At 52.6% G+C, this 16,248-nt stretch overlaps 6 protein-coding genes across 6 annotated transcripts; 3 read left to right on the plus strand and 3 right to left on the minus strand.

Moving 5' to 3' along the window:
* Positions 1 to 115: 115 nt before the first annotated feature.
* On the plus strand, positions 116 to 1,294 carry M431DRAFT_4801 (hypothetical protein; the record flags this gene model as incomplete). The annotated part of the gene is made up of 1 exon (XM_024915834.1): positions 116 to 1,294. One exon carries the CDS (start codon positions 116 to 118, stop codon positions 1,292 to 1,294), a length of 1,179 nt encoding a protein of 392 aa, XP_024775543.1.
* A 214-nt stretch (positions 1,295 to 1,508) lies between these two features.
* M431DRAFT_494309 (hypothetical protein) lies at positions 1,509 to 2,032 on the minus strand (the record flags this gene model as incomplete). The annotated part of the gene is made up of 4 exons (XM_024917237.1): positions 1,509 to 1,529; positions 1,592 to 1,686; positions 1,822 to 1,918; positions 1,985 to 2,032. 4 exons carry the CDS (start codon positions 2,030 to 2,032, stop codon positions 1,509 to 1,511), a joined length of 261 nt encoding a protein of 86 aa, XP_024775544.1.
* A 316-nt stretch (positions 2,033 to 2,348) lies between these two features.
* Positions 2,349 to 6,505, plus strand: M431DRAFT_16167 (hypothetical protein). Its single transcript, XM_024912991.1, has 4 exons — positions 2,349 to 2,453; positions 2,506 to 3,343; positions 3,399 to 3,446; positions 3,499 to 6,505. The coding sequence occupies exons 2-4, from the start codon at positions 2,656 to 2,658 to the stop codon at positions 6,105 to 6,107; spliced, it is 3,345 nt and encodes a 1,114-aa protein (XP_024775545.1). The 5' UTR covers positions 2,349 to 2,453; positions 2,506 to 2,655; the 3' UTR covers positions 6,108 to 6,505.
* A 43-nt stretch (positions 6,506 to 6,548) lies between these two features.
* On the minus strand, positions 6,549 to 7,343 carry M431DRAFT_507533 (hypothetical protein). Its single transcript, XM_024918980.1, has one exon. The coding sequence runs from the start codon at positions 7,294 to 7,296 to the stop codon at positions 6,610 to 6,612; it is 687 nt and encodes a 228-aa protein (XP_024775546.1). The 5' UTR covers positions 7,297 to 7,343; the 3' UTR covers positions 6,549 to 6,609.
* A 396-nt stretch (positions 7,344 to 7,739) lies between these two features.
* Positions 7,740 to 14,050, minus strand: M431DRAFT_494311 (hypothetical protein; the record flags this gene model as incomplete). The annotated part of the gene is made up of 6 exons (XM_024917238.1): positions 7,740 to 7,850; positions 7,912 to 9,513; positions 9,571 to 9,801; positions 9,949 to 13,658; positions 13,783 to 13,881; positions 13,945 to 14,050. 6 exons carry the CDS (start codon positions 14,048 to 14,050, stop codon positions 7,740 to 7,742), a joined length of 5,859 nt encoding a protein of 1,952 aa, XP_024775547.1.
* Positions 14,051 to 15,289: 1,239 nt separating this feature from the next.
* Positions 15,290 to 15,959, plus strand: M431DRAFT_494312 (hypothetical protein; the record flags this gene model as incomplete). The annotated part of the gene is made up of 2 exons (XM_024917239.1): positions 15,290 to 15,445; positions 15,513 to 15,959. 2 exons carry the CDS (start codon positions 15,290 to 15,292, stop codon positions 15,957 to 15,959), a joined length of 603 nt encoding a protein of 200 aa, XP_024775548.1.
* Positions 15,960 to 16,248: the final 289 nt, after the last annotated feature.

Here is a 16,248-nt window from a genome sequence, read left to right on the forward strand (position 1 = left end):
CTCGACTCAAAACGCTGAGTATATACAGCGCTGCTATAAACTGGAGTATATACATCAACGACTACCAGTAACCTCATCCCATCGCACCATATATTCACATTAGATTTCTTACAAGATGCCGCCCACCACATGCGTGCGCTGCCAGGCGAACAAGGCAGTTGTTAAGCGGCCAAAGAACCATCATAAGCTATGCCGCGAATGCTTCATCACCGTCTTTGAGGATGAAGTACACCATACCATCATCTCGTCCAAGTTGTTCTACCCCGGAGAAAAGGTTGCTATCGGAGCGTCAGGAGGCAAGGATTCAACAGTGCTGGCATCTGTTCTGAAGACCCTCAACGAGCGCCACAAGTATGAGCTTGATCTAGTCCTTCTCAGCATAGACGAGGGCATCAAAGGCTATCGAGATGATTCTCTGGAAACGGTGAAGCGAAACGCAGTTCAGTACGACATGCCCTTGAAGATTGTGGGTTACGAGGAACTATATGGCTGGACAATGGACCAAGTCGTGGAGACTATTGGAAAGAAGGGAAACTGCACATACTGCGGTGTCTTTCGTCGGCAGGCGTTGGATCGAGGTGCAAAGACGCTGGGAATCAAGCACGTTGTTACCGGACACAATGCGGATGATGTTGCGGAGACTGTCCTCATGAATCTCCTCAGGGGAGATTTGCCTCGACTATCCCGTAGCACCAGCATTGTTACTGGCGGCTCATTGAACGACGTCAAGAGAAGCAAGCCTCTCAAGTACGCCTACGAGAAGGAGATTGTGCTGTATGCACATCACAAGAAGCTGGATTATTTCAGTACGGAATGCATATACAGCCCCGAAGCATTTCGAGGGACAGCGAGAAGTCTCATCAAGAATTTGGAAAAGGTCCGGCCAAGTGCAATATTGGATATTGTCCGGAGCGGCGAGGACATGGCCCGTCTAACGCCAGACAAAGGACAAGGGGCATGCGCCTGTGACGAAAGTGAGGGCATGGGAGGCTGTGGATCGGCCAATGCTCGAACGCCAGGGAACGAGATCACACAAGTGGAAGCGAGCACCACGGAACAACCTACAGATAATGGGCTCGAGGTTGAAATCACATCAAATGGCACACCCAAAGTCAATGATGACGATGTCGTAAAGCTCCCTGTACGGCAGCGCCGCTCCAAGGAGCCCGGCCCTGTTCAACTACAAACGCTCGGAAAATGCGTCAAGTGCGGCTACATGTCTAGCCAAGCAATGTGCCAGGCTTGCACATTATTGGAAAGTCTCAACAAGAACCGACCGGAGATCTCAATATAGAGTTAGTTTTTTTGCCAATAAATTCCCAACATAAGCCAGCATTTATTAGCACTGCCATGTGAATGCTTGGGTAACGAGGCCGAATTCAGGCTCCATATCTGCCGTCCACCATTCAGTCAAGCCCACTCGTAATCTGGTATATACACTTTCTTTCATTTTGGATTCCGAGGTCCCCCTCTCTAGTCTGTTGAGTTGTATACAAATAAATGGTTCCTTAGGTGAATCTCTTCTCAAGCTGTATGCAGTATCAGCATTTGTTTGTCCGTAGGATGACATTTGTACGTGAGTCGACTTTACCTTCCATCCATTGCTGAATTCGAATCCCAATGGAGCCTCTGGGTTGTCGGTTTGTCCTCTCAATGTGCCTGTCAGGCGTCGGTCTCGCTCCATCACTTCGAGTTCGTTAGTATCCAAATCGACCGCTGCCTGTATCGAGTGAAAATTCGTCTGATTGAGAGTTTCTTACTTTGCTGCAAGTAATAGTTAGTTATCGGATGTAAATAACCGCATTCCCGGCTGGAGTTGACTGACCTTGTCCCACTGATCCAATGAATAGCGCGGTCGCTTGCCCTCGTTCTGCCACGTCTTGAAGGCTGCAAGTCCGGTACCCGAGACACCAAACATCTATTCGCAAACTGTGAGCCGCCTCGCATTCCCCTGTGGTGAAATCTCGCTCGCTGTAATACGCACGACAATCATGATACCATACGGTATCAGAGTTTCGAAAGGGACAGGCATGGTTGTGCTGTGCCGCCTCGACGGTCTTCTGGGCTATGTGTCGGTTGAGTAAAACAGGTCGAAATCGAATTGACCGCTCGACAATCGGAACACGGCCGCAATATCGAGATTCTGCCGAGCGTCGTTCTTGATACTGAGCCTGCACGTCAGTGGGCAGAGGACCAATTGGAGCTATCAATTTTGATGCCTGAGGCCTCAGTGGGACATCCCTGTACCAACGTATAGTTAGCGCACTGGGTTCTCATACTGTAGGCGAGCCGATATTTGGCGGGGAAACGCGATTATTGAATGCGCACGCACTGTGACTCCTGCTTCCGCGACTTTGGGGCAAGCTTGGAGAACGCGACTGTAGTGATTTGTTGTCGCATTGCTTCCAGCAGCAGTCAACAGAAAACCGCTGTGGCAACATGCACTTTTTTAGGTAGGATCTATGCATCCAGTTGGGTGATTCCATATGGCTTACCTGGAAACAGCAGCAATTAGTCACTTTCTGCTTCACGAAGCCTATCGAGAGAGCGCCACACATGCCACCCGAGTCCAGATCGCAAACGCCGAGTCTCGATCGATATGCCATCGTCAGAGCCACATCTGCACTCCGAGAGTTCCATTAAGCAGCGATAACCATGACGAGTGCGCAGTCGATGGAGGAGGAGCTGCAGCAGAGCGTCATGCTCTCCGAAGACGCTGAATACGAGACGGCAGATACGGCTGGCGAGGATGTGTTTACACCGGCAGCTACAAAGGAGAGGACTATGAGCACAGTCTTTGCCCAGACTACGATAAGGGGCACTGACGGCATGGAAGTGGACGAAGAGGATGACGGCGACGAGCTGAGTGATCGTGACGCTTCTGGAGAGGAGATCGACGAGGAAATGGATCAAGATGCGGAGGGAGAAGATTATACCGAGATTGTTGTGGATCAGCAGATTGTGGTCAGCAACGGCCGCCCCTTCCAAATGAACGACGACGATAACGATGACGACGACGAAGAGGAAGACGAAGAAGACGAAGATGCGGATGGTGAGGAAGACGGTGATGAAGGGGTTGGTGCCGTCAAGATTAAGCCAGGGGATACGGATGATGAGGACGAGGACGATGAAGATGCGGAGAGTGATGTTTCAGAACCACTCAGTAATGCTGAGGATGATTCTGACGAGGAGCCCGCTTGGGAAGATGCTGGAGAGGTGGAAGAGGATGACGAATCAGAGACCGGCCCTTCAAACGTCTGCATGTTTTGTAAACAAGATGAAGAAAACGACCCGAGCGAGGATTTCGAGGCATTCCTGACGTGCTCCAGATGTAACGAAAATGGTGGGTTCTGGAGAAGCTGCAAGATGTCAATACAGGCTTGGCTAACGTACCTCAGCTCACCAGCAATGCGCACGAGATGCGGCGGCGATGAGCGAACAGAACAGTAAGTCATTGTCAAACCGGTCCCTGAAAACATGTCACTGACTCAGGTCCAGCTGCAAAACGTTGGAAATGTCCAGAGTGTGATAATAGCGACTCTGACCAGGAGGAGGAAGAGCCCGAAGAACGAGAGAGGGGGGCCAGCGTTGACGACGAAACTAGGCCTGAGTCGCAGCTCTCTGATGCCCCTCCTGAACTCTCTCCTAGACATCACATGCAAGATGGCGCAGAGGCAGAACCCAACCTCAACGACCCCGCAGCCCATGCAGAAGCCTCGGACGAGCCTCGTCTACTGCGGAAGAGAAAGACTTCGTCTGCAGAGCCTGAAGAAGCCACAATTGCCCTGCGGAGACGCCGGCGGGGTCTCTCAACAGACGCGGCATCGGGTAATGAAGACACTGATAGTAAATCAGCGGAGCAAACGAGGGGGAGCTCCCGTGCGGTTCGACTAAAAGTTGCTCGCCCATCTCTCGTCGTCATCGAAAAGAAGTCACGAGTGTCTCTTGTCGTGACGATGCGCGTGCGGCCGGGGAATCTCAAAGAGATACTTTCACGCAGACGAAGAGAACGGAGACGTTCTGGAGCAAGCACGCGGCCACCACGGACTCCAGTCGCACCATCAGCTGTGCGCCCCAACTCTGCAGCCGTTACGGCACCGCCTGCCGCATTCCTGACGCCCTTCACCACTGATTCCTATTCAACACCTTTCTACTCCTTATTCGATAAAGAAACCGAAGATATGAAGGGCAAGCCCTACGGTGGTATCTTGACAGAAGCGGAAGCAGACACATCAAAGACGCTCCCGCAGCCTGACGATCGGAGACGATTTGACCAAGCCAAGCAGCGTGCAGAGGATGAATGGAGAGCACGTGTGCTGGCAATGCAGGCAGAGGTGGACATGCCTATCCGCAAGTCGAAGAAGTCAAGCGATAATGCCAGCCAGATAGAGTGCATCGAGTTTGGCGGCTGGGAGATCGATACGTGGTACGCAGCACCATATCCAGCCGAGTACAGCAGGAACCGTGTGCTGTACATATGCGAGTTCTGCCTAAAATACATGAACTCGGACTACGTGGCGTGGCGTCATAAGCTGAAATGCGCTGCGAAGCATCCTCCGGGCGACGAGATTTATCGACATGGATCGGTGTCGGTGTTTGAAGTTGACGGCCGCAAGAACCCAGTCTACTGCCAAAATCTGTGTCTTTTGGCAAAGCTTTTCCTAGGGTCTAAGACACTGTATTACGACGTGGAACCATTCTTGTTTTACGTCTTGTGTGAGTACGATGACTGCGGCTACCATTTTGTCGGCTACTTCTCCAAGGAGAAGCGCGCGAGCAGCCAAAACAACGTCTCATGCATTTTAACCTTGCCTATTCACCAGAGAAAGGGATACGGCAACCTACTCATTGATTTCTCATATCTCCTTACCAAAGTGGAAGAGAAGACGGGGTCTCCGGAGAAGCCGCTCTCCGATATGGGCCTTGTCTCCTATAGAAACTACTGGCGTCTACGGCTCTGCCGATACTTCATCGAGACGTTAAAGGACGATCAGCACAAGCAAAACGGGCTGAGTATCAGGCAAATATCAGATGATACGGGCATGACACCAGACGACGTGATTGCCGCTTTAGAAGGCCTTCGAGCGCTGGTGCGGGATCCACAGACAAAAGTGTATGCCTTCCGGATCGATCTAGAGTACTGCCGACAGTATGTGGCCAAATGGGAATCCAAAGGTTATGTGCAGCTGAAGCCCGAGGCTCTTGCGTGGACGCCATACGTGATGGGTCGCAGCAATGCTGTCAACTTTGAACTTGGCCCGCCTATCAATACGATTGCCCCTCGGGAAGACGATGAGGCTAAGCTTGAAGAGGGCGCTAACGGCATATCGGGAGAAAACCATTCCATTATGATGGACGGTGAAATGAACGATGGGCCTCAGTCGAGAATTGGTTCTGCATCGGAGACGGGTGATTCAAGTAATAGCAACCCCGGATTCACACCAATCTTGTCGATCGAGGAGAAGATGGCTCCTGAAGATAAAGAAAACGCAGAACCGCAAGACGAAGCCATGGATGACGTGGATTCAGAACCAGATTGGATGACGCCGTATCGCGATATACCACCACACCGCTTTGAGGTTTTCCCACCTGTAGCCGGTAGCCGCCGTGCCGACCGCTCGCGACAGAGCGTGAGCAGACCATTGGTGCCTCGCAGCTCGGGTGGCGGCAGCAGCTCTCGACCACGCCCGAAAAGGGCTGGGGGAAGCAGCCGGCGACCTACTGCCAGCCGCCCTAGAAGCAGCGGATCTAGGAGAAGGACCGGCGGCACTGGTCGTGGTCCTGGCAGGTGGCCTAAGGGGACGAAGAAGTCGGACTACGGCAATGCAGACAGCGGGCCGGGATTACCCCCTGGATGGAGGGACAGGGCAGCTCTTGGAGCAGACTTGGTCACAGATGGCGATCACAGCGTTTCCACATCTTTGGGCGACGAAGAGCCTGCTAAGGACGAAGTTCGAGTCATGACTCCTCAACCGTCGAGCAACGGATTTGTGCTAAGCGTCGTACAGCTGGGCGGCCAGGCAGCGGCGGCATCCGACCAAGGGATCAACGGGAGAGACGAAGAAGAAGAAGAATTGGATGTGGATGCTGAGGGCGAAGACGAATAGTGAAACTGCCGACTGCAATTCACGGGGGATGTTCTTTTTTGGCTCTCTCTCTCTTTGTTTTTTTGGGACTGCTCAGCATGCGTAGGGCGTTGGAAAGGGATATCAAAACTTGATTCTTGCCCTTTGTTGTATCTTATTAAACTTGTTGTTATTTGTTTTTAATTGCTCTTTGCCGGTATCGTTGGGAAGGGGGCCGGCGTAAGGGCTGGTTGGGTGGCGCCACGGAACACCGGGGGGTATACCTTTTAGTATTATTATTATCATGTGTCTTGTACGTGAGGATGATTTGAAGCTGTAGAGTATGAGACTCTGTAACGTAAACCAAGCAAAGCATTCTATGATCTATATATCTTGTAACAATGTGATTCACCTCCTACCAAGCGGAGGACAGAAAGCCCAAGACTAAGAAGCTTTCGAACACACGAGTTAAATCGTACGTCTATAAAGAGAGTGGCTGCTATATTTACATTTCCCTAGTAACTGCTATTATGTCTATATTTCTCTAGTAACCTCTGCTTGCCCACTTCTCCCCTCCACCATCACCATCGCCATCGCCATCTTTCCTCCTCTCCTCCCAAAATCCCTTCCCATAACTCACCAGTATCTCCTCCCCCTTCTTAATCCCCCCTTCACTCTTCTTCTTCATCTTCTTCTTCCCATCATCTTTCGCCTTCCCTCCTCCCACCGCCCAAACTCCCACGCAAACCTCCCCCCATCTCTCACAAAACACATTCCCAAACCTCGCATTCGCCCTCTCCTTACCCTCAATCCCCCGATAATCATTCACAAACCTCCCCTCATTCCCTTCCCCCGCCGCGTCCACCGCTACATCCATCTCCCGATCCAGCCAAAGATCGTAATCGCTCTCCTCGCTCGTCGTAGCCCTTCCGTGCAGCCTTCCAAGGTACGCCAGTATCAGCTCCCCCGGCGCAATGTTCTGCGCCGCGAATAGTCCGAACTGGCCGTATGCGGGATGATTACGATCTGTGATGGCCTGGATCTTGACGCGCGGGCATGGAGTTTCCGTTGCGGGCGACGAGGCTGGTGCTATGGGAACTTGGTCGATGGCGCTGCTCTCATTGGGGGGTTTTGTGCGGAGGAATTGGATGTGTGAGGGGGAAATATCTTTGCCGTAGAGAGGGGCCTTGAGATAGGGGAGTGTTGCAGGCCAGTTTTTGGGCTTCGACATGGCTTTTTCAAAGAGAGATGGAAGATGGAAGATTCATAGGATGTAATATTGTATTGAAATTTTATTTTGCAAGAGCAAGATTTTGTTCCTGGCCGAAGATTTGGCGTTGGGTCTAAGTGGTGTCTCACTTATACAACCGACATGATTTTGAACTGCATCCGCATCTTCATTACACGCGATGGCAAAATCGCATCAATCTAAATAGAACAGCTATTATACTACACTACTAATGCAGCCCTTGATTGGCTCTTGCTTTCCTTTCCCTGTCCTTCCACTCATGATACTAGCTAATCTCTTCCCCTCCCAGTGTGCGCATCTCCTTCGTCTTTTCAATGGAGGAATAAAAAGAAAACAGTGAATACATAAAAAGAAAACCCAATGCAGCAGATATTTCCGAGCCCTGTCCATTTCATCTCATCTCGTCTGGTCTCATTTCCAAGCCCTTAATGCGACATCACCTCTCTGTAACGGTCCAGACTCAGGTCAACCGAGTATGCAAGCAGTCGATCTTGTGTAAGTGGAAGGCTCAAAATTCTGGATCGAAGTTCCATATCCTGCAATCAAGTTAGTGGAAGATGGTCAAAAGGATATTTTTCCAATGGAAGAACCACATACCTGTTTCTGTCGTGTCAACTTTACAATTTCTCTAGCAGTCTCGTCTGCCATGTCGGAGATAGCAGCGTATCGCGTGATGTTGTTTTCAACTCCAATATCCTTCATCGCGTTCAAACCAGCAAGGAGCCTGTCCAGCAATGCAGGGGGGACCATTTCTCCCTTGCCACGGCATTCGATCAGCTGGAGGAAGTGGCCATAAATCTCGCCACCTTGGGTCCATTCTGTGATGCCCTGTTGGCGATCTTGGAACTGCGAGATGAGGGACAACAAGCCGGCGTAATCACGCTCAATAATGGCCTGCGGAGCAACATGCTGAACCAAGATGCGATGGGCTTCAACGTGCGATCCCGCTCGCAAAAGGCACTGCATTTCAGCCACGGAATCTTTCTTCACGCAACGCATATACAGCGCAAGAGCTTCCCAGATCCAAGCAGCCGGGATGCGATACTTCTCGGTGAGCATGACAAAGTTGGCATCCGACTCAGATCCAATCAAGTTGGCGTGCTGGCAGAGGTGTTCTTGAAGTGCCTTTTTGCGTGCTGCTGTGTGGTGGAGGTGTAGCAATACGAAAGCAGCTTCGAGCCACTCGCCTGCTCGGGTAAGTTGGGCAGCATATGCAAGAGTAGCAGCATCAGCCTTCTCAACCCCGTTTGCGCCATACGAGACCTTTCCAGTGGATGTCAGGGCGATGCCCAGTTGCCATCGAAGTCTTGCCTCAAGAGGGGATAGCTGCGAGTTCTCCGGACGAAGGACAGCCTCCAAGTCGGCATCTTGATCAGCATACAGCTGCAAAAGGCCCCATAACAGATCTTGACGGGTATCGATCTTGGCGTCATCCCAAAGAGGTGCGATGCCCTGCTCAACGTACCAAGGGCGAGGCAAGTCTTCCTTGTCTTGATCAATGTCGTCCTTGAACTTTTCAACGGCAGCGGACAAGTCATCATGGTTCGAAATGGCATACCACAATCGCAGGCCGAAAGATTGTCTCCAGTCCAAACCAAAGTGCTTTGAGATGACAAAAGAATCAACTCGATCCTCGTTGGGCACACCCTTCAAACCCTCGCAGACACAGACATTTCCACCCAAGAGCTCGTAAATGGTACGGATGGCCTCGGAAAACTCGGACAGTATCTTCGAATCCAGCCACGACTTCACCTGCTCTCTCATTTCCCTCTTGGCGACATCACTAGTGCCGATCAGGGGGACCAGAGTTGCAAGGCGGAAGTTTTTGCCGTCCAAGAGGTGTTTGCAGGCTTCTGGGATTCGGTGACCAGCAAGACATGCGAGCGCCTTTTCTTCACTGGAGGCTGCTAGGCCAATGCCTGTCGATGAGGCTTGTTCGACCAAATCGGACCAGAATTGGGACAGCTTATTTCTTCGCGCCAAATGTTCCTCCTCCATCGAATTTTGGTTGTCGAGATTGTCGAACAGGATGCTTGCGAGCTCCCACACCTGCTTCTCATGGATGCTAGCTGCATCATTCGTATATTTAGGCTGATACAGGCTCTTGAGACTTGTAACATGAAGGCTGGCCTGTGGCACTCCTTCAACAACATCGATCTCGGTTACAACATCCTGGGAGGCGAGATACTTCTTCGATGGCTGAAACCCATGTTAGTCAATGCTTTTTATCAGTCCACATTACACGACGCCTCTTACTTCAGCAGCGAACGTAGCTAGGCGGATATCCTGCTCGTCGGTCTGTATACTAGACCGCTGATACGTCAGGATATCTGAGGCATCACGTATTGACCGACGCGAGTGTGAGCCATCCAAGGACCGAACCAAGACAAGCGTCTCATCCGGCCCCCAGGTTGGCCTCGAGGCGCTGTGAAAGGCGCGCTCGTCTTCTTCAGCTGTGGCGGTCTTAGCCTGTCTTTCGTACGGGAACTATAATGGACACATGATATTTTAGCATTCTATTCATTATTTGGTTAAATACACAGGGGGCCTCCACCCAGCCCAAAAAAAAGTATTATCAATCTCAACGAGAAAAGAAAAGGGGATGTCAAGTCACGAAACAATGAGGGTACCGACCTTGGGAAAACCTTTGGCGGACTGAGAAGCGTTAAACTCCTGGCGTGTCGGCTTTGGCTTTGGCTTCTCAAACAAGGAATTCATCAAGTCGATACTCGTGGCAAATCCACGTCCTTGATCCATACCAATCTGAGCACCAGTCGCAGCTCCATTCTTCCTGTCGGGCCTGCTCATGCTCCTGCCCCAAATGGACGACTTTCGAAAATCCGATTCATCATCGAGATCAAATGTGACTGTCTTTCCCTGCTTAGAGGTAGGACCAGCCACTTCCCTTAGTAGATGGCGGTCCCGCTTCATCGGGCTGACCGTCTTTCTCAACATTTCCATCCAATCGTCGCCATCTGCGACTTCAAGCTTCACGGGGCCAGCTGAATCCTTCATCGCTCTCATTCTGGCTCTGAGAATGCCGCCAGGAGTTGCGGTCGAGCGCTTAACATCCTGGCCACCCTCGGACGAGGCATCGTCATGCTCCGCGGCGAGATGCTGTCCGACAGAAGACCTCGTCATGTCTTCATCCTCGGACATATCATACTCTGCGATGTCGTCACCGGTCATTTCGTTTTCCAGCGACAATTTGACATCATGTGTGGCAGAGTCCGCGGAGCTAGCCCCTAAAAAAGACTGTCGCCCAGGGAACTCGGTCGCAAACAGCTTCTCCTGGTCATCGAATGCGCCAGGTAGCATGTGCGATTGAGGAAAATCCATCATCTCATCATCCTGTGACGGACGGAAAGCCGCCGGCGGTGCGACGTTGGACAATGGGGCAGCAGTAGGAAGGTCGAGAGTGGTGTCAAACTCAGTCTCTTCATCGGAATCGTCTAGTCCGTAGGTTGTGAAATGTTCCACGGAAAAGACCCAAACTCCCGTGTCCACATCGTAGCTTTCATAAGTGGTGTCGACGATGCGCTTAAGCCGCTCAATGTGCTTGTTGAAGCGCTTGGGGTCGCTGGCGACTCTCTTGTCTCGACCACCGCGAGGCCAAGATTGTTCCAATGTTATCCTGGCAGGCACATTCAGCCCCTTTCCGACAGGAGGCTTCTTCGCCGCAATGGGGTAGACGGTTGCAGATCGAGGTTCCAGCTGGATAATACCGCCGCAAAGCTCATCCAAATCGATACCACTGATATCCACAGGGATCTTGAAGGTAATGTGACCGACATTTTCTCGGCCAACAGTGAAGTTGTCAATCCGTTGTCGCTGAATTCTATTCATATTCTGAATGTCCTCTCGCGAAGGGTCCATCCAGTATTTTCCTGGAGCATTGTCGAAACCGTTGGCCTGGGGCTCGGGGGTAGCACTGTCTTCCTCTTGAACAATGGTCAATTCCTTGTCCTTGCCCTTGCCCTTAACCTGCTCCATTTCGGGAGTCCAAAGTCCGTTTGTGGTGGGAGTAGACTTGTCCGATCGGGGAGTATCCTCGCCAGGAGTTTCTGGTACATCGCCTGGAGCCGGTAGTGCTCGCACAGGGGTAGAATCTTCGCCATCTACATTGGTATCAAAACTAACGCGCTTAGCTAGTTTTCGTGGGCCGGTTCCGTTATCGCCATTCCGCCCATCCTTGTTCGGCGTAGCGAAGAGGTCGCTTCTTAGTTCGCGGTTGATAACCAGCTTCTTCGAGCCCGTGCTTCCATACCAGCGCGTGTTGTTAGTGTTCGAGAAGGCGCCAGGTAGGAGAATACTGTCGTCAGCATTGACGGTACGGCGCAGATTGCTTGACGATATGCTCTTGCTAAGGGCGGTTCCGCTGCTGCTGGCGCCGAGTAAGTTACGGCCCAGAGTGCTGGGAGTGCCAGAGAGACCTGCAGGGTTTGCTCCTCCAGGAGACCCATAGCTGCTGTAAGAAAAACCGAACCCTCTCTTTTGAGGCGTGCCAAAACGGCCCGATGCCGCAGGTGTAAACTTGTACATGGGGAAGATGGACGGTCTCTTGGGCTTCGGCTGTCCGCTCAGGGGCACCGCGAGTGGACCAGGGTTAGGGACGTCGCCTCCACTAATTCCGGAGAACAACGACGGTGAGCCATATGCCGACACGTCGCTCAAGTTGGCAGTGAGACCTTGTGGCGCGTTGTTAACTGCTTGAGAAGCTCCTAGCAAGGAACCGCCGAGGCCTATACTCTGCTGCTGTTGGGCACCAGCATTGCTGAAGATGCCGCCTTGAGTTCCCGCTGCACCGCCACCGAACATTCCCGTACCCGTCGCCGCGGGCGTAGATCCAAAGAGGCCAGGCTTCTGCTGATTCGCGGCTGAACCAAAGAGGCCGGTGCCAGCAGCTTGCTGGGTCGTGTTGGCACCGCCAAAAAGGCCACCACCTGTGCTAGCAGCGGCAGGCGCAGAGCCAAAAAGGCCACCTGTTGCAGCTGGCTTAGCTCCAAAAAGGCCTCCAGTATTCATGCCTCCGAGTCCTGTCGTTCCCTGCTGCTGAGCTGTATTGCCTCCGAAAAGGCCGCCACCTGTGCTGGCAGCGGCAGGCGTGGAGCCAAAAAGCCCACCAGTAGCCGGCTTCTGCTGAGTGTTGCCAAATAAACCTCCAGACTGTTGGGTTTGTGCCTGACCAAACAAGCCTCCAGAGGTATTCGGCTGCTGCTGCTGGGCGTTGTTCCCGAAGAGACCTCCGGCAGGCTGTGCGCTGGCGGCGTTGTTGCCAAAGAGACCGCCACCAGTCGCGGTATTGGTATTCGAGCCAAAAGCGTTGCTTTGCGACCCAAAGCCCGAAGGTGCCGCCGTATTTGCAGTGTTACCGAAGCTGAATCCAGTGCCTGCGGGTTTCTGAGCAGTATTGCCAAACAAGCCTCCGCCTGTGTTGGCCGCAGCATTGTTTGTTGCGCCGAAGAGCCCACCACTCTGGGTGTTTGGCTGACCAAAACCACCAGTCGTCGCAGTGTTGGTGGCGCCGCTTCCGAACAGACCTCCCCCGGTTTGGTTCTGCTGAGTGTTTCCAAAAAGGCCTCCGCTTGGCTTATTGGTGTTGCCAAAGAGGCCACCAGCAGTGTTGCTAGCAGCAGGGGTATTCTGTGCACCAAAGCCGCCGCCGAAGCCAGAGGTTGTGTTACTGGCAGTATTGCCTGATCCAAACAATCCTCCGCCTGTGTTTGTCGCTCCGAAGCCGCCAGTCGAGGGGGTATTCGTCTGATTGCCGAAGCCGCCGCCGAAGCCCGAGTTGACTCCAAAAGCTCCAGCACCGCTGGGGTTGCCGTGTCGTCTGCCTTGGACGTAATCCGCCAATCTCAGCTCATCAGCAGACCACTTCTTATATGGATCCTGGAACAAGATGTTCTGGAAGGCGTTGGACAGGTTGGTGCTGTTGTTGGGCTCTTTTTCGGTAAAGGCTTGGAAAGGAGTGACAGCCGTGCCGGGAGGATCGCCAGTGGCGCCGCCCAAGGTATTGGTCGAACCAAAGTTGCCAAAGCCCGTGCCCGTGTTGGAAGTGGTGTTAGTGTTGCCGGCGCCAAACAGAGAGCCACCCGTGTTCGCAGTTCCGAAACCGCCTGCTGGTTTATTAGCATTGCCGAATAGGCCGCCACCAGTGGTGTTACTGCCAAACGCAGAGGGGGTGGTAGTGTTGGTGTTTGATCCAAACCCACCAAAGCCCGTACCGGTGCTGCTAGGGGTGCTGGAGGCTCCAAAAAGACCACCTGAAGCAGGAGTAGTAGTAGGGGTCGAGCCGAAAGCAGGCTTGCTGCCAAAGCCGCCCGTGTTTGATCCAAAGCCGCCTAGAGTCTTGTCAGAATTGGAAGAGGCGCGGAGGTGGAGATGAAAATTATTGAGAATGGAAGAGCAGTAGATAAAATACCCTGTGCCCTTTGCCCTTTCGTGAGAATATGAGAACCAACTTACCAGGTGTTGAGCCGAAGCCGCCTGAAGTAGCGTTGTTGCCAAACATGCCGCCGCCGGTGCTGGGAGATGCACCAAAGCCTCCAGTGTTGGAGCCGAAGCCTGTGTGGGTTATGGTTAGTGATTGGTGTGTAACGCCTGGTCGAGGTCGTGATGTGAATGTACCTGATGGAGTGGTGTTATTGTTGGCCCCGAAGCCACCAAACCCGCCCGAGGACTGCTGGTTGGTGTTTGAGCCGAAACCGCCCCCAAATCCGCCGCCGAACGACATGATGGGCGTCCGTGTATCGCGGTATTCGGAGGGAGTGAGTAGTTGTTGGAAGCTATCCGCAGACGATGCTTTGTTGTGGTAAAGTGTGTTGTGCTTCGCGAAGAGGGACTCGAGAGGGCGCGATCAGAATCGGCCACGGAAAACAAATCGAGAATCGCGGGAGAAAGCGCGCATATGCGATGGGCGTGTAGATTAGTGGTAGCAGCGCCCGCTCAGGTTAATCATTCCCAGCTGCGAGGTGATGGGGCGATAAGCGAAAAGTCGCGTTCAGGTCGATAGACGGGATTATCTGCTCTGTCTGACGCCGTTCTGACAAAGAACTGAGAGCCGCGACGAATAGGCGCCGCAGCAGGGACAAGGAGAGGCGCAATGACCGAATGAGAGACTAGAGAAGAAAAACGAGAAGAAAACTTGCTGAACAAAGACCAGAGATGTGCGGTGCAAAAGGCGTAAATGGCCCTTTATACCTCTGGCAAAGATGGTCACCCGTTGAGCTTTGGTGGCAGCAGACGGGAAGAGGCAAAAGTTCAGGTCAAAGCAAAAGCCGGCCCTTTCTTTGGTCAGCTCAGCTTTTTTTTTCGTGTCGCTGCTGCTGCCCGCTAGGCTGACTGATGTTGGTGCCTCAGACAAGAACTTTCCCCTCCCATTGGCCCAATTCGCTGTGCTGACTAACGCGGGCCAATCAGCGCCGCCAATTGCTCTACCAGGCAGGCAGGTTGCGGGTGCCTGGGCCACTGCCTACGGAGGAACCTTGGTCAGGTGTAACCCTTGTGGCCCTTCTGCAGCAGCTCTCCCCCTCAACTGATAGGTAATCCAGTGGCTGTTGTTTAGGCCTAAAGCCGCTGCATCGCGAGCGCAACCGCCTGTAGCTGTTGGCGCGTCAAGCTCCGTCGCGTCGCATCCCTCGCCCGCTAAGCCGGCAAAATAACGACCCAAAAGCATTCGACTTTTCAGTGCTTGTGCCCATAGCTACAGACCTCTCTTTTCATTCATTTCTTTATTCCTGTTATAAGACACATTCCACAGCTGTACTCATTTTCCTGTCCTCCTTACGCCATCATTTAAGGGCTGGACCTTTCCCCCCCATGCGCCGCCTTTTGGTTCCCCTGTTGGCAGTATAAGCTTCTGAGAAAAAAAAAAAGCCCAATCCTCTTTGGATACGCAACTCGCACTCACGCATTCACGCATTCACGCTCGCTCACTTGCTTCACGACATACAACCCGGACTATCTGCCTGGCATGAACTCTCACACGCCTCGCCCTTTTCCAGGACGATCAATAGCAGGAGGGTCCAACCAGCATGCGCAGCCACGGAATCCCCCCGCGCCGCAGGTGTCTTCAAACGAGGATTACGGCACCATTGCTGACGAGGATCGCGAACACATTGATGAAGTCGTAAGTTTGGCCACAAATATGTCTTGGAGCCCCGTCCCAGACTTCTCACATTAGCAATGTCCCTTAGTTCGACTTGATGGATATGAAGAAGAAAGGATGGCTGAATAGCTACGAATTCAAACACTCGCTCGCTGCGCTCGGCTTCGACATGCCCAAACCCGAATACTGCAGAGAACTAGAAAACTACGGCACAGTACCGCCCGACTGGCGAGACCCTCACAGCTGTCCAGTCAACCGCCTTCTCATCTACCCCGACCAGTTCCGACTATGCGCCGCAAAGCTCATTGCCCGACGAGACCCTCGTGAGGAGGCTATCAAAGTATTCAACATGTTCGACTACGACCAGGACGGCATCATCTCGGTCGAAGACATGAGGCATCTAGCTCAAGACATCAAGGAAGAACGCACAATGACGGATGAAGAGATCCAGACCATGATAGAGCATCTCGACCACGACGGCAAGGGCGGGGTGAATCTCGAAGAGTTCATACAGATGATGGAGGAGGCTGGCTAGTTGGGCATCAAGAGAAGCCAGAAAGATGTTTTACGACGACAGCTCCAGGGGAGAGGCTGTTCCAGCCCCGGCAATAAAAGCCTTCAATATCCCGGCACAGAGCTGTTTCGCCGTCGAAGATATGGCCTACCTTCTCGACGACTACGACCCGCCTTTGCCGGGACGCATTGAAAGCTGGTCGATCCGCCCCAAGGAGCACACGATTTCGGAATGTTGCAAAGTTATAGTCGAGGACAATGGATCACATATAATGCGCACATGCTCACAAAGTATATCTTTTTTTTGGAGA

Source organism: Trichoderma harzianum (genome assembly GCF_003025095.1).
Source record: "Trichoderma harzianum CBS 226.95 unplaced genomic scaffold M431scaffold_5, whole genome shotgun sequence".
Classification (NCBI taxonomy): domain Eukaryota; kingdom Fungi; phylum Ascomycota; class Sordariomycetes; order Hypocreales; family Hypocreaceae; genus Trichoderma; species Trichoderma harzianum.

Excerpts from the sequence above, each read along its gene's own strand:
- M431DRAFT_16167 (XM_024912991.1), top strand. The coding sequence starts at position 2,656 with ATGACGAGTGCGCAGTCGATGGAGGAGGAGCTGCAGCAGAGCGTCATG. Across the intron at positions 3,344-3,398 it reads CTCCAGATGTAACGAAAATG|CTCACCAGCAATGCGCACGA; the intron begins GTGGGTTCTGGA and ends AACGTACCTCAG. Across the intron at positions 3,447-3,498 it reads GGCGATGAGCGAACAGAACA|CTGCAAAACGTTGGAAATGT; the intron begins GTAAGTCATTGT and ends ACTCAGGTCCAG.
- M431DRAFT_507533 (XM_024918980.1), bottom strand. The coding sequence starts at position 7,296 with ATGTCGAAGCCCAAAAACTGGCCTGCAACACTCCCCTATCTCAAGGCC.